Raw genomic sequence first — 17,558 nt, forward strand, 5'->3', positions numbered from 1 at the left:
TTTTGCTCCAATGTCCAAACATAACTGAGTACTAGGTACTACAAGAGCATCATTTAACACTTAAAACTTGAAATAAAATTTTGGTTTGCGCTCGTCCTACAAAAATGTACTAACATTTTTAAATGAAGTTTAAGTCAGACATTTGATTCATTCCAAGTATTACATGTTTTTGACTGGTCTACTCAACTGCCATTGGTTCAGTATGCAACAATATCCCCAGGAAAACGAGAGGGAAAAAAGAAGACAAACCTCAAGTAAAAATGTGTAGCAGCTTTGTCATGTGTAACACACTTGTTGCAAAGCCACTGACGACTCTCTCTCTCTCTCTCTCTCTCTCTCTCTCTCTCTCAAATTCAAATCAACTTTACTGGCATGAATGTTTGCCATATTTTTGCCAAAGCAAAATAACAAATAATTAAATTGTTAAATATTATTACTCTCTCTCATACACACAGACACACAGACACAGACACACACACACACACACACACACACACAGTTTAGTCCCAAACACACTGCACACAATATAATACATAAAAATATATTGATTCACACTTCCAAGACTGTATAGATAAGAATATATAGATAGATCATATAAACAGAAATGAGGGAAATACTTCATCTAGGATCGATGGAATATAATACCCCTACATGTAAGGTAACATGTGACACCATTAGTTGCCAGGCAACCTGGACCACTCTTTAGATAAAACACCTGCCCTTCATCTATCAAGCCATTTCAGCAACCTCTTCATTTCTCTGTCACACCTGTCTCTTACTGTCTCTGTCTGGTGGGTGATACTTCAAGGGTGTGGAGGTGGAAAGTTGCAACAGAGAGGTAAGGAAATGAAAAAACAAATATGATACATGGGGAGATGGAGACAGTGACACACAAATGAGGTGATGAAGAAAATAGAGAGTAAGTCTGTCAAAAATAATAAGAACAAGTAAGGCTGTCCTGACAACCATTCTAGGGGCTTTGAAGTTTCAGTGATAATTATCTGTGAATATCTGAAGCTTCAACAGAGAGTTAGGGAGAGCGTTTTAGAGAGAGTAAAGATAAGGTGGAAGGTGGACTACTGCAAGCAAAGTTATTAATAACTTGCAGCAGGTTGGGTTTAATTACTAGATGAAAAGCAGGTGCTTTAGTACATTTGACAGCTGTAGATAACCATCTGCAATTATGTCCCTTTCTATGATCATTCTATGTCTCTTCTCTACATTTGGAAGTTATTGCTGGTCTTTGAACACATAATAGGCAGAACTCTTAACAAGTCCTTTTTTCCTCATCAGTGGCTTGTGGAGTTTGAGTTGCAGGATGGATAATTCATCAGTCAGTCTGATCAGTACAGATTGATGGATGAGAGGAGCAGCTGCTGCAGAGGCGAGTGAAAGCAAACTTTTAAACCCAGTTCAATGAATGGTTCAGTTTCATTTTCACTGCAGCTGATGGTCTGCTACTTCCTCTGTGCCCAGTATGCTCTGCACCCGGAAAGTGTGGTGCAATGAATAACAAAACAACATATTTCAATAGCACTCCAAACAAATGGTCCAAAAATCCAAAATCAATGCATGGTAGCAGATGTTTTAATCATGGCGGGCTGCCACAAATAAATGAATGTGTGGGAAACCCTGGCTGTGAGAACACCAGTCATATTTGAGTCTAATATTTGCCACCTCCTTTCAATTTTCTCCTCTATTTTTGTGGTGAAACGACTGAACAAAAATCGAAGCATTCAAATACTGACTTGGACGGCAATTACCATGGCAACAAGAGAAGCTTTGAAGCATTTGGGATCAGCCTTACAAATTAGTAAACCAAAGCAACACTTAACAGGAGGGGCCATATATAGACAGTGAGGAAAGAAAGCTACACAAACAGTCAATAGTTTATCACCCATGTGATCACAACAATCTCCATCCTCTTTCCATTTGGCAATCAGCATGAAATTAACTCCTGTGTCAAAATACTGGATGCACAGTAGCCTGCAAAAAGAAATACAATCAGCCTTTTATGAAAATGATTACAGTTTATGAGGTATAATATGTGTATTCCTACCATAGAGAGAGAGTGTGTGTGTGTGTGTGTGTGTGTGTGTGTGTGAGTAGCTGAGTCTGCATCTGTTTGTATGTGCCGTATGTGTGTCTCCACAGACTGCGTGCTCATATGTTGTTGATCGTGTCATTTCATTCAGCCCTACAAGCATCACAAAACTCCTGAATGTCCCAAATACGACACTTACAGCCCGTCAGTGGCTTTATCTCTGTGTGAGTGAATCAATAGAGCCGATCAATAAGAAAAAGCCCTGCAGTCAGGGCGAGAGGAACCAGAGCACAGGAACACATTCTGCTACTCGAGAGAGTGAGCACAACAATGCCGACAATAATAGTCACAATAACTACCACAAAAACGCCAATATGACTTTGGGAAACAAACAGCTGAATCTGTAGCAGTGAAACAATGACACTAATAACAGGAAAAGATTTGTGTTGAAATGAGTAGAAAACACGATAGAAAAAACATCTGCAGCTGCTGTTCAAAAGGCACAGAAGAAACATCTGCAAAATCCACAGCAACAACAAAAACAACAACTGTGGATTTACAACAGCAACACAGGACAGATGTCAGAAATGAAAACATTTGAAAAGATAATAAAACCAACCACAGAAGCAGAAGTAATGATACACGGTAAACAACAACAATGTTGCTGAATGAATGAAATGAAATCAGTTCAGCTAAACTGAGTCATGGGAGTTACTGATAACAGTGCCATTTTTAGTTTGCTTATCTGCAACAAATCAACACCAAAAAACAGCAACAACAGTTTGTTTTTACAGGAGTGAAACACAGGATGTGAGAGACATAATCTGTCCTCATTACACCGTCCACTCAAGACATTTTGAGCTGTGTGAAAGGGTTTTATGTGTCTGTCAGTTTGAGATTCATAAATAATTTACTTAAGTCATCTTGTGTCATTTTAATTTCCCACCTCTTTTCTTCAAATAGTCACACTCATTTCAAATACAGTGTGCCACTACAGGATTTACTCTTACTACTACCATGTTTGCAGGTGTAAAAAATGTATGAGAGAGCAGGCGCTACATGTGTGTGGCAGCTATCGAATATTTTAGTAACTGACTGTTCTAACTATTGATCCAACTCCATTATTTGAGTCCCTGCATAAGAGATACCTCTGCTTTATGACAGAGCAATAATGAATAAACAAAAGATAAACAAAAGAGATAAAGGGAACGGTCTCTTAAACGAACAACTAATTTTTTTTTTTTTTTTAGAACAGTCCACAATTTTTATTTAATTTTAATTTTAATTTTAATCTTTTATTCCTTAAATTGCATAAAATATTTAGGGTCAAATTGCTACTCACACCACCTGATATTTTAATATTTTATTTTGGAAGCATTTTGTGCAAGGCTGTGAGAGGAAGTACTGTAAGTTTGTGTGTGAGTGTGTGATAATCATAAAAAAAACGTGAAAAAACTGAGGCTTTCACAAAATGACAGCAGCATTTAAATTTCTGTGGTCCTATCCCTAAGTAAAATTAAACAAAGAAAAAAATGCTTCAGTCAACTTGTGAAAACCTAACCAACCAATATATTGATTTATGTTCTTCAAAGGGAAACTTTGCCACTTTTTATACAGCTTTGTGTCTCAGTTTGTGCAGTTTGTGCAGATGAACAACGCTGGTTTCCCTCTGTCTGCCTGAAGCTCCCCACTCATCCGCTGGATGGTTTAGCATCATTTTGCCGGCAGATGAGCGGGGAGCTCCAGCCATTGACAGGCCAGAGGGAGGCTAATGTTACTATTAACATTAATTTTAACGTGTGTCAGGTCCACTCTGTGGACTGGATGCTCACTGTTGAGATGCTGAAGTATTGATTTCATGCTACTGTGGTAAGCTAGTTTGGATTTTCAATAGACCTACTTTAAGAGTTTTTATATTGTTTCAGCTTGAAACAATCCTAATTTTTGGTCATTTTCTCTGGCCTGTCTCTTCTTTTGTTCCCTCACTTTGCAATCTGCATTATCAAATCATGTCTTCTATTTTGAGCATGGATGTATGAATTTGAGTTATCTTCTGTATATCTCTGGAGCATATGCACACTGAGTTACAGTTATAAACATCCGTGCAAAGCACAGTGCGTTGCACGATTATATCGGTTAAATTAAGTGTCAGTGCAGATAATTTGCATCAAGTGTCTACTCATGGAACTTCCCATCTGTCTAAAGAAGGACGCATAGGTTCCCTGCAGAGACAAATGAGTAAAGCTACACTTACACTAACTAAAATAGTTGCAGCTGTTCACCATGAAACTACAATGACCTTCAGACTTAAGTAGTGAATGCATTTAAGCATTGTGGTATTACACCAGAACAACAAACCTTAAACACAATCTTGTGCAAGTGCTTAAGCCGAATGTCAAACCTTGTTTGCTTTATGCAATCTCTTTGGAAAGATTATGCCATGTTTATTTAAGGTTATTTACCTCTTAGGCTATAAATAAAGAGGACACACATTCTCTCTCTCTCTCACACACACACACACACACACACACACACACACACACATAAATATACACCTCTGCTGCCTATCAATGAGGTCTTTTCACACATACAGAGCATTACTTGATACTGTTTTCTAATTAAACCAAAGCTCTGTGTCCCAAACACAGCTGCCTAGTCTCCCACCTTAATCTCTCCAGGGACAGCAACACACATAAACACACAAACACACAATTGTGGTTGTCCAGTGGTCCACTGGATTACTGACAGCAACACAAATGTGCCTATACATGCACACACTTGTAACTTCTATATGCTAACACACTTGTAAACACATACACACTCTTGTACACACACACGCGCGCACACACACACACACACACACACACACACACACACACACACACACACACACACACACACACACACACACACACACACACACACACACACACACACAGGAACACCTGTCTGTGGCAACAGTCCATAGAGATAAGAAGGCTGACAGGAGCTGCTGGAGCCAAAGATGGAAACCACGGGAGCTGTCAAGCTCATTTCCCCGAGCCACCTCCAGGCTCACACAAACGCACAAACGCACACTCACACACACACACACACACACACACAGATATTGTATTGACTTAAATTCATTCCCTGGAGCCGCACTCTTACCATAACTGTCATACACTGCACTCCATCCAAACATTCCTCTAACATCAAAACAACACTAAACTGCTGCAGCTTTAATCTTAAATTTAAAACATATGAAAGTTTGAGCTCTACCTAACTGTAATTCAAGCTGCTGTCTTTAAAATAACACTTCCAAATATGGTGTGAGAAAACAGTCATCACAAGTGACCAGCTGGTCAGGTTTTCTATTCTTGTTAAGAAGCCACAGTAGAAACAGCAGAGATGGCATACAATCTTACAGTTTCTAGAAAAACACTGCAAAGGCATACACTCCTGCTTTTTTTCATGGAAAATAAGCACAGAAATAGTACAAATGTTTTAAGGGATACGTTTATAGTCAAAAAATTAAAATTAAAACTAATATTTCAATGTTGTCTAGGCTGGGAATGTATGGAACAAAGTCATTTTATTTCATATAGAAGCAAACGTACTTTTGAAAATATTCATGCCTGACGCCGGAAGGTTGTTAATTTCAGAAATTATTATAATAAACTGCCCATTTGCAGCTGCTGGGCAGGTCTACACATATGTTTTATGTAGGTGCATTGGGTTTCAAGACATCATTGTTTTCAGTTTAACTCTGTGCTACAGTTTCTCAGCACTGTAATCAAGACCATTGTCCTTCTTCAATGGAAACACGGCACAGGTTCACCACCTAAAACCTACTGTACGTCTGAATGTCTCAGTGTGAATTATCACTGAATGATGTGGTGAAAATTCAAGCATGAGCTGTCCAATTTTACTACTGCGTACTTCTTAATGTACATCATGCACCTGCAGTGGTTTCACAGTAAAATATTTAAAATGACAGCATTACATTTGGCTCAATTTTGGTTACATTTATAAAATGATCCTTGTTCACGGTGGTATAAACTGCAGTGGTGGAGGATGTATTCAGAGACAGGTGAGTCAGGGGCAAGCACTTAAAAGTAATAAAAATAAAAGCACCTGATTCAGAAATATCTAAATTAAACCCTTAAAAATGTATTATAAATATATAAAATAGTTGATAGTTATATAGTTAAATAGTTGATTTTTTTTCAATTGATTTTCTGCCAATTGGCTAATTGATTGATCCATCAATCGTTTCAGCTGTAAGTCGTTGGGTAGTTTTAATTTATGACAAAATATTATATTCTGTAAACACTTCTCAGTTTTTTTTTTGTAAAGCAATAGTAACTAAAGGTTTCAGATAAATATGCTGAAGTAAAAAGTACATTTCCCTCTGAAATATAGTGGAGTAGAAATATAAGGTGGCATGTAAAAACTCAAGTAAAGTGCAAGTACCTCAAATCCGTGTTTACAAATTAGTACTTAACAGTAGTTAGTTACATTTTACCACTGACAAATTGTGCATGATGTGTATTTAGATTATCGGAGTTACATGTAAAATCTGACAGGACTCAAAACATTGTTTTCAATCTGATTGGAAATCAGTTTTTATGACTTTGTAATTTATATTGAATAATTGTTCTCTGACTAGTTCATCTTTTAATTTGAATAGTTGAAACTGCTGAAGTCATTACAGAGACTATTAGCCTACATGTCAAGCACAAAAACTTGTTACTTCTACACAGTATAAAATTTTCCTCCGTGCTCAGCCTCCTTAATTTCAAATTGGCTCCACTGACATCTTAAATAGGAGGTACAGTATTTGCCAGGGACATCCTAAGACCCCATTTAATATCTTATATTTTATTAAATAGCTATTGTTAAACTGATCGATTTTGATAAAAATGTATCGCAGGCACTTGATGACCACAATGATTTATATTGGCTACAGGAAATCACTGGTAGAAAATAAATCAAGGAGAGCCGAACACCATTTAGCTGCAGCTAATGAAAAAATGGATTTCCATTGGGACAGTTGTATTCCATCTCATTACATAAATTATCCACTGTTTAACATGAATGTTAAACAGCTTGTTGGCAGCATTAAATGAATGCGTCCATCTCCTCCCTCTGGCTTATACACAGTAAAATAAAAGCCTTGTTATGGATTTTACAGAGTGCATTGAGTTGAATCAATTTGATATAAAATGAAACTTTGATATTTGTCAACATGCATTTCATTTTTTAAATGTTTTTGTGTCTTAGGAGGCAACACTTTTTTTTTAATTTGGTCCAGTATTGAGAGAGATGACTCCAGACACAGTGGCAAAAAAGGCTGCAATGCAGTCCCTTCGGACAGGTGTGCACTGTCAATATGTATTCATAAAAAGTACTTGTTTTTGCCACTGACAGGCTCAGATTATTAAGTGTCTGACAACAATACAGATAGGACCCTACAGAGAAATTCAATTTTTATCCTTTACCTTTTGCTGACCTTTGTGTTACTGTGGCTAACCAAGTCTCACTCAGGGAGAAGTCTTGTTCTGAAACATCTTGAGAGGTGACTTGTTGCAAAAAAGCAAGGGTGCAAATGTTAGTGAGAGTTGAAAAGAGGAGTGCTGGGAAAAGTGCTATCCAAAAGATTTTCAATGTCATGATTTCAAAACAATGTGGAAAAGTCTGTGAGATTCCACGAGACTTCTCCTTGAGCAAAACTTGGTTATACATGAACAAACAGACCGCATCAGAGAGGGGAAATATTTCACGTCTTTGTGTTCCTTTCTGTAATGTTGTCAGACAGTTGTAATAACAATCTGAGCCTGTCAGTGCCAAAAAACAAACACTTTTAGTGGATGTAAATAAGGGAGGGATTGTTTCACCACTGTGGCTTATCCTGTGCTGGATAAGCAGGTGTGGAAAAGGGACAGATGAATGGCATGTGCATGTGTGTGTGACTCAGGATGACACTCTGGGCAGTGCGATTCATGATCTCTACACCTATCTATACTGATGAAGCTGCACATTTTCAAGTGTAGATTCAACTAAAGAGACGTAGAGAAGAAGTGAGGCAGGGTCAAGAGGGTCTGAAAGCAGTGTTCTCCACTCTATATTTGCATTTGAGGTTATCCCTCAGTGATAACCTCAATGCTAATGAGGTCCAGGAGAGTCCCCTGCATAACTGATGATAACAGTTTTCTGTCACAGTATAAGGTTACAATCTTTTTTAGCCACGTTTGTGAGAAACAAAGTTTATTCCTTCAGTTTGGTTTAGCCACAGACACAAATCACAGCCATCGCAGTTTCCCCTTTGCAATGTATTGAATTTCCTTAAGGAGGTATTTCACTGCTGACAAGAAGCCTTTTAATACAATTAGGATGTCTTTGCAATCACTTTGAAATTGGTGTGACGTGATCTGAGAAAATCAACAAAAAAGGAGGCTTTTGCTCTTTGAAAATCTACAACTACCAGAATGCACAGCACCACACCATACCAATAAATGCTCCCGCTAGTGGGTGACATAATGCAAACTTGTATGTGTGAAACAATGGTGGTAATCTTCGTATTATAGTAAAACATGACACACAAAGCTAAAACATGTTTCTGAAAACATGGTAAGAACTCAGTAACAGAATCTTGTTTTATGTTTGATCAGTGCTGCTTAAATTTACTGTTTCACCTCTGTTTTCACTGTGCAGGAACGAGTATGGCACCAGCTTTCTGTGCACTAATTGCTATAACAGCTTAAAACTGCACTAAAATGTGTTTCTAAGAACATTCTCTATATTTAGCCACTAGTTAGATGAAGGAAAGTTTACCACGGGTCATCTGTACATACTACCCACACTGTTTTGATACAAAACTGCTGTATTATCAAAGCTCTACAAAGCTTAATCTCTATTATAAACCTACCATTGGTGGTGTTGAGACAAGAATTTTAAGCTCGGTGAATAGATGTTTGTTACCTAAAAATTGCTTGGAGGCCAAAAGTTGACTTCTCTCTTCTCTCACACTTTGGACTTTTGACTTTATATTCTAGAGAAAGATTTTTTGCTCATCTTTTGATTCTTCAGCTGAAAAACCTTCATGCCATCCAAGCTCTGCCAGTTACCTTTTACAGTAACACTCGTGAAGAAAATTAATGGGAGCATGCAACCAAATGCTCTCAGAGTTCAGTATTAAAATAAAAAATAATTTCAAGTTCAATTTGCACTTCATGGGTGTGCGAGCAAATCAAATGGTAGTTAATATCTACTGCTCTTCTCCATACAAATAGTGTGTATCAGCAGTTTTAGTATGTATATTATCTTCTTAGCTGAGTACTCATACAATTGTGGGCTCAAAGAAAGGAGAATTGAAATTCAGATCCGTAAATTGAACGCTATTAAGCCAAATGTTTTGCTGGAGCAAACACATTCTTAAGATACACAAACGCATGCAAAAGGAGGCACAATGGTTTCTCTCTGCTTTCACTTCCCTCTTTGTCTATTCTCTCTCTCTCTGAATATTTTAGTATTGATGAGTCCATTACTGATGATAACAGTGCAACGTCAGCATCCTTTCTCTTTCTCTCTCTCTCTTTCACACACACACACACGCACACACTCATCAGGAATCAGGTTACAACTGTGCTGCTGCTGCTGCTGTGTATTTTTGTGCATTTCTCTGTGTGTGTGTGTGTGTGTGTGTGTGTGTACGTGTTCGTTCAGCAGGAGACTGAGAGATCTGACTTCCTGGCGTCAATCCAGTAAATTGCAATATTTTTCAGCCTGTAGACCGTTCACATGCACAGCCGCTGGCACACAAATACACACACACCCAAATACAGATTATAAGGGCAAGCCTGTTGGCTGATAAAAATGATGCAAGATAATAACAGCAGATAAACAAAGTGAATTGAATGTGAACATGTGCTCCTCAAAAGGCTGTTTAAAACAACGCAAACACACACAGCAGCAAAAGGGCAGAGCGTCGGAAAATAATCCAAGGGTGACGGAGGTCTAAGCTTAGACAGAATACATGGATGTGATTCCTGAAACTGTAGAGCTTGGTCAATATTTCTTATTAATAACTCCATCTCTAAACTAGAAGCCAGGGATCTAAGACTCAGGATGATGGAAACCAAAAGGACTGTGGATGTTGCTCTAGCTTGGTTTTATTTGCGACATATCTCAGGGGGCACAGGTGTGACATCAGCTCTTGCTTATTTCATGACAGCATCACACTTCATGCCCTTAACTGATCACCGATGCTAAATCTGCCATTCAAAGTGACTCCGGCCTGAGGGGAGCAGGTGAGACCAGCTACTGAAACTAATTGTATGTCAGAGATCATTGATGTCCACCTTGCACAATTATTATCCTGGCACAACTCAGGTTATTTTCTCATAGACTGGCCAATGAATGCTCAGTGTAAGAAGCTTAGTCTTTTCGGACAAGCGCTGGTGAGGTGAATAAAAGCCATTATCCCTCTGTGATTTTCCTTATTGGATTTAAACCAATAATGAAGGAGCACATTAGATGAGGATTTTCCAAACAGACAAAAAGGGGTTGAAACTTGATATGAGGGAGTTGTCTCTAATATTTTAATCAGCGTATAATGACATCACAATGTTGTTATCTGCAAATGATACTATTCGGGAGAGAGAGGAGGAACTTAGAGCATTAAAAAAAAAAAAAACACAAAATACAGGCATCAAGATATGTCCTAAAGGAAGCTCTCACCATACAGTGTATACATTTTAGTTTATACAGTATGCTATGCGATTAACCATGCGTTTCGATCACAATCTTTTGCTGGTCAGCGATAGATGTCAAATAATTTGAGAGCAGATGTTTTGTGTCCACATGTCAAACTTTCATTTAAAACACAAGAAACTTGTTTAAATTAGCTAACATTTAGTCAAACACCAAGTGTGGCCTTGACCTTTAAAAGGTTTTTTTTCCCCTAACAGGCGACACTGAGAGAAATCATGGAAAACACACACGGACTGAACACCACCACTACTAATGGCTTTAACAATTTACCACAGAGTTCAATAAACACGTCTCTTGAGGAAGTTTTAAAGAACAATTCTTTGACAAATTAGCACCTTTTGTAGTTGATATGCTTAATAATTCATTTGACTCACTTAATCTACCTGTAACACTCTAGAAGGCCTGAATTTCATTAATTATACAATACAGTACACAATCCCTGTAGTGGCTATCTTTAGTCTGCATTATTTTCATTTTTATCTCAAGTCACTTCTGTACATAACCACATTCCAGGGACGTCACGAGGTGGCTTTACGCATTGAGTCGGCTCGGTAGCAACGCCAACGATAAAACAACTGTGCTGCTCCGTTGTCACTAGTTCTATTTCTGAACTGCAAACTTTGCATCATAAGCTTAACTTCCCGTTCATTTGCCAGCATTAAACATCAACAGATGTCAAAATATATAGGAATTAAGTAACAGCACATATTCAACAACACAATGAAATATGGTTCACTCTGTACTCTAGAAAGTCATACTATCCCACAATAAACTTGTTACTGGTACATGGTGCTTACAGCCCCTATCCTGCTCAAGCTATGACCCTACACTGTATACCTGCTATCTGTAGATGTGAAGATGCTCAACACTTTTAGTTCAGTGTTTGGAGTCTGTTCTTCCTTGCATCCACTCCCGAGACCAACAAGGTTCATCCGAGATGGATACTCTTTTTTTAACCTCAAACCTCAACTGTTTAATATTGTATAATCCCTCCACCTCAACTACCTGAAGCCTTGATGGATACAGAGAGAAAGCCTTTACACAAGTACAGTGGAGCAATCTTTTTTAAACATTGGAGAAATCTGGCTTGCTTAAAGAATCTGTTCATTTGCTGAAACACAATCAAGGCACAAGAAGGCCCCTGTGGGTGTGATAAAAAAAAAAGAAAGTAACCAGTCATAAAAGGGCGTCCCCTTTGGTTTCCGTCCTCAAACTATCAAAAGTCAGCTCAATTTGCGCAAGCAGAACTCTCCATTAGGACACTTTTCCAAATGGTGTCCGCTCCGTGTGCTTGCTGCTTAGTGCTACACACACAGGTCCCATAATTGCCTCTGCCTATGATTTGTTTCTCGCTCATAGCTGCCTGTATGTTGTTGAATTAGTGTGCGAGGACTTATATCATGCAAGTGGCAGTTAATATCGGCACATGTGAAACAGCATTAGTTAATTACGAGCATGTTAAATTGTCATACATCTGATGCCACACTCACCTAACTAAAGTTAAGGCTTTCCAGGAATTATTGTGATGTTGACTCTACCTGTGACATGTGGTCATCAGGCACTTTTACCTATACCCATATGTTTTGTTAAAGCCCTTTCTTGCACAATTACTAGTCCAAAATTTTTAGCTGTATCCAAAATCACCAAAACATCTGGTTAAAACTGCTATTCCATGCCTATTAGTATTAGATTTCATACATACTATACAATACTGATTAGTGAAAATCCAATGTGTCTTCTTAAAAAAACAAATAAAAGAAAACTGATAAACAGAATTGAAAACCCCACTGAGACATTTTCAACAGAAACTATAAGCTTCACAAAGATCGGATGCAACTGTGGGCTGCTTTATTGCATTAGTAATGATTGGGTCAGCCTCCTTTGATTCATGGCATGTATGTGATGTCCTTTGAAAACCACTTATCCCCAAAAATGCAAATTTTTCATTAACGTGAAAATGGCCTCAGGGTTAAAAAATGAAAATTCACACTGAAAAAACAGCCTGGTTTTAAGCTTTGTGATTATGTATTTTGTGGGTTTTCGACAGAAAAAAATTCAAGTTTATCCAAAAACTAAAAAATCACAAAATTTGGTGAAACATGGGGAATGACCTTCTAGTAAGGTACTTACAAATACAGCTTTATTAATGGTTAATAAATCACCCTCTAATGCTTTTAAGATCTGTTGTAAATCATTAATAAGAACAAATTTTGTTTTACCAAGTTGTGAGAGATCTCTAAGGCTGGTGTTCTTGCTGTTTATAGAGCTTATACAGACATTGGTAATCAGTTAATAAAATGCATAATAACTTGGTCGGTGCAGTTTTTGTACCGCTCTAATCCATCAAAGAGAATTTTCCACAACCTGGCAATCAAAGAGCTTATAACTGATCTATGAAGGGTTAGTAAATTATTAGTTAGACATTACTAAAGCTATTAAATACAGCATATCGCCATTATATATTAGAAAGTGGAACCATGAGTTTTTTGCTGTTTTTTAATTTTTTTCTAGGTTAGAACTAGGGCTGTCAGCATTATGATGTTAATTGTGATGCAATTAAGGTCCATATATAACGCTTTTTTTTTTTATTTAAAAAATTGCGTTAATCACTGGCCGACATTCCGGTCTTCAAGAGGCTGCAATGGGCTGAGGTTTCAGGCAACAGTGTTGATAGTGGTATTATATGGAAAAAGAAGACCTGGGGAATCCAGTGATACCAACCATGTCATGCTTCTCATTAAGGGAGATAAATAACCCTCCAAAGTTAGGCTAAATTTCAGCAACAGACAAGCTGTAGGGTCATTTGACAGGGGTCCCTTGACCTCTGACCTCATGATACCTGAATGAAAATGGTTTCTATGGGTACCCATGAGTCTCCGCTTTACACACATGCTCACTCTATGGTAGTCCCATGTAGTTTTTTGCTGTCATTTGATTCCTAATTGAGACAATCTGGAAAGAATTGTTTAATTTTGTCAATATGAACTTAATAAATGTATTGTAATATAAAAAATGGAATGGTAAATATGTGACTCAAAAATGAAATTAACTGATGAATGGCAAATTTAAAAAAATATTGTTAAACAGCCCTAGTAACAAGACATCAGACCAAACTTAGGATCAGGTGGTATGCTCAAAGTCAGCCCTTTGTAAAAAATGAACATAAGGCTGAGAGAATGCAAGTATGAGGGCTATCACAGAGAATATATCTATCCCAGTAGGGATATCAGAGGAGAAGCAGCCTATCAGTGTACTGTTATGATATCCTGGAAGATACAAAGGCACTATAAGGTCAATAAACTCTGTGTGGAGCAGACCAAACACACTGCCAGGAACATTTTTGTGATATTAGTGTGATGATGGAGGTGAGCTACACACCGATTAACTGACAGCCACCTGCACTGTTCACCTGGTCTGCAGGGGGGGGGGGCACCCAGCAGGTCACACTCACACTACTACTTCACCACCAGCGTGTATTTGGCTCAATGCGGCGCCATGTGCCTCGTTCAGTTTGTGCGCTGCGTTTGTAACTGTCAAGAACCTTCAGCACAACACACAGTTTAACAAATAGAGAGACACACTTACATCTCGGAGGACGGCGGCTGGCTACGGCAGAGGAGCGCGTGTCCGCACGCTTGTCCCATCGCGCATCCTGCCTCGCGCCTTCACCCAAACAGCTGCAGTCAGGAGGACCTGGCGGACGAGGGGAGGAAAAGAGGAGGAGGAGGGAGCTGTCTGTGTGCTGGGAGGGGGGTGAAGGGGGACAGACGATGGATGGATAGATAGATGGCTGGGTGGTGTGCTCCTCTCGCCTGCTCTCCCCTCTGAATGCGTCTGCCTCTCTCCGGTCTGCTGTCTCCTCTCGAGTTCTGACAGCGCGCGGGGATTGGTCGGGACCCAGTAACTGATACTCGAGCTATGGTGCGCGAGGATATAACGGCTGAGCAGCGTGAGAGAGAGAGAGGGATAGGGAGGGAGAGAGAGAAAGGGAAAGAGAGCGAGCTCAGCCGGTACTTTAACGCTCAACGCCACATGGACACATCAAAAGAAGCGTCAGTCAAACCGGAGCTGAGTACGTCACTTCTCCGCGTGCGCTGATCCCCCTCGAGGTCATGCCTGCTCTCCCATGAGCACCAGTTCATCCGTGCAAATGAAAGTCGTGTAGTCGTGAAAATTCAACTTTCACGGTGTATCTTCACACCTCAGCTGCGCATTTTCACACAACTCCCACCATGCACACTTCTTCTTTTTCTGGCTTCATATATGCTGCAGATCTGCAACAGGACAGGACTTTACCTCTAACTTCCCAAACACAAGAGATCTTATCTGCTACTGCTGGCACGGTTTCACTATAAACCACATGTTACACTCAACTCCAGTGCGTCTATCACGGGACACAAGGTCTCAAGGTCCAACACAGATCTTCTGCCTTATATGGCCTTCCCAGTACACACAAGGAAGCAGCAGGGATCCACTACAAGAGCAAAGCCCAGTGAAACAGGAGCCTTTTAAATGTTTGTTGACATTCAAGGCCTTTAAATATCCTCAGAGGCTTGAGATGTCAAGTGTTTGGCATTCTAGAGACCCAGTGAGGAAGACAAAGCATCTGAAAATATCAACCCTCCTGCAGCTTACAGCCACGGTTCACCCACACAGGTGTTTGAAATTAATGCGCTTGATTAGACCTCCAACTGCAGGCTGTATGAGCAATGTGCAAACTGTGACTGATTGACAGCTCTGTCACTCCCCAAACAATAAATTGTTGTTTCTTCATCATCATCATCATCATCATCATCATCATCATCGTACGTGAGTTTGTTGACCTCTGGAAATTTATACCATCCAGCTCCAACTTGTGGAATAATAATAAGAGGAATAATCAGCCAATCAGACATAACTGCAAACACCTGTGTCAATGTACAGGGGTTCTGCAGAATTCGATTTATACAGCTTAGCCATGGAGTAAAATATTAATACGTTTTGTGCTTTGAGTTTTAGTGGTGGGACTAAACTTTTATTAACATTTGGGATTATAAATTGCAAATCATATTTTCCCTTCAGTTTTTGACACAGAAATAATTCTCGATGGTTGTGTTCTCTTTGCTGCCACAGTTGGCTTTAAAGTGGACATAAAATGTCTCCAACTTTAATCAAAGTGTGTCAAACTAAAGCCTGACTGGCCTGCCCACGATTAGGAAAAAGCAGTCAAACATAAGCCGACTTTGTGTCATTGCAAAAACACGAATGTAACTACTAACATTAATAATGTGTCTGTTCCATTAGGTGCGTCAGGTATGTTGGCGAGGCAATATGCACAACACCAAAACCCTGAACTGGCACTCCTAAATTAAAAGGAAGCACTATTAAAGTCCATTTGAAGCAAAAACGAATGAGTTCATCACACCACAGAAAAAAATGTTATTAACTACCCAGCCCAATTGGATTAAATTATTAATGATTTATTTTTTTTAAGCCAACTAGGTCTTTATAAAGTTAGGTTTCAAAATCTGAAAAAATAAATAAAAAGCAGCATTCTCTGCTCTGAAATGCCAGGGGCATGTATGCTGAAGGAGCTCAGCCGAAGAACGAGCCGCTGCATTGCAACAAACTCTCAAAAGCAGTCAACCCAGCAGCACCAAGCACAAACACGCTGGGCTGAAAAACTAGTGAAAAACAATCTCTTTCAGCCGTTAACAGCAGCTAACGCTTGCACTATGAGCCGATTATGAAACAACCGGCCACTGGGCACAGACATGCAAAGGCCACCTCTCCTACACAGGAGAAAGACACACAAACTTTGTGGTTTTTCCTCTTTTTTGTTGTTGTTTTGCATCTTTTTGTTGTTTTGTGTCTTTGAGGTCAATCTGGGTGTTTCCGGTTGTTTTGGGAGTTTATCCATGGTTGCGAACCAGCACACACCAACAGCAGTGAGCAATAATGGTGCGTTCCAGTTGAACTGGGAAGTCGGAATATCCGAGTTCCTTGTCGGAAATTTTGTCTGTGTTTATGTAATTTTGGCTTTTAACAGATTTGATTATTCAGTTACTGAAAGAGATGTCAGGGCTTGTGGAACTTGGTGAACTCGCTGCTCACACACAGACGATGAACAAAACGACACTAATGCTATGTGCTCCACTAACGGAGGGGTAATGTATGGATGACTCCAGTGCGTCAGAGAGCCATTTCAGGCTGGACACAAAAAACATGAAAAAAAGGTAAATGGTCTAACTCCACAATTAAATACTATACAGTTTCCAGTCTTTTCTAACATGTATAATGTCTTTTAAAAGAAATAACTGATTTTACCTCACCCAGACTAATAATCTGTTATCAATTACACCTGTGCTGAGATGTCAAAAGGCCTACTGTGTAAAAGTCCAATCTACAACACACTCAACAATGCTGCACTGCACAGCAGCTGACAGTGTGGAACAGCAGATCACTTATCTATAACAGCAACAACAATATATCTGACAGGCTGTTACACAAAGTTCAGGGGTCTGCTGGGCTCAAGGGTCCAACCAGCACCTGGAAATTGCTAGATGGAGGAATGTGAGTGGACCTCACCAATGGTTCATCATTTACATTATAAATTTGCTGATATGAATGCAATTGAAAAAGCAATTTAAAAAAAAAAAAAAATTTACCATTAATCATCTTTTGAGCATTCAAAATAATATTGCGACTCAGTGTTGGCAACCACTCAGAACATACAAAACAAATAGTTCAGTATTTAGACAAGGATATGCTTTGATGAATT

The 17,558-nt window shown here is 39.1% G+C and overlaps 1 protein-coding gene across 1 annotated transcript in view; it reads right to left on the reverse strand.

Moving 5' to 3' along the window:
- Positions 1-14,903, reverse strand: part of pde2a (phosphodiesterase 2A) — a 185,378-nt gene extending 170,475 nt beyond the window's left edge. Inside the window, exon 1 of the mRNA XM_088078841.1 lies at positions 14,384-14,903. Coding sequence (XP_087934967.1) covers positions 14,384-14,442 — 59 coding nt within the window. The 5' untranslated portion in view covers positions 14,443-14,903. The remainder of the gene's footprint in view (positions 1-14,383) is intronic.
- Positions 14,904-17,558: the final 2,655 nt, after the last annotated feature.

The sequence above is a fragment of the Plectropomus leopardus genome, chromosome 6, assembly GCF_026936395.1.
Source record: "Plectropomus leopardus strain MGB_pleo_1.0 chromosome 6, ASM2693639v1, whole genome shotgun sequence".
Lineage (NCBI taxonomy): Eukaryota > Metazoa > Chordata > Actinopteri > Perciformes > Serranidae > Plectropomus > Plectropomus leopardus.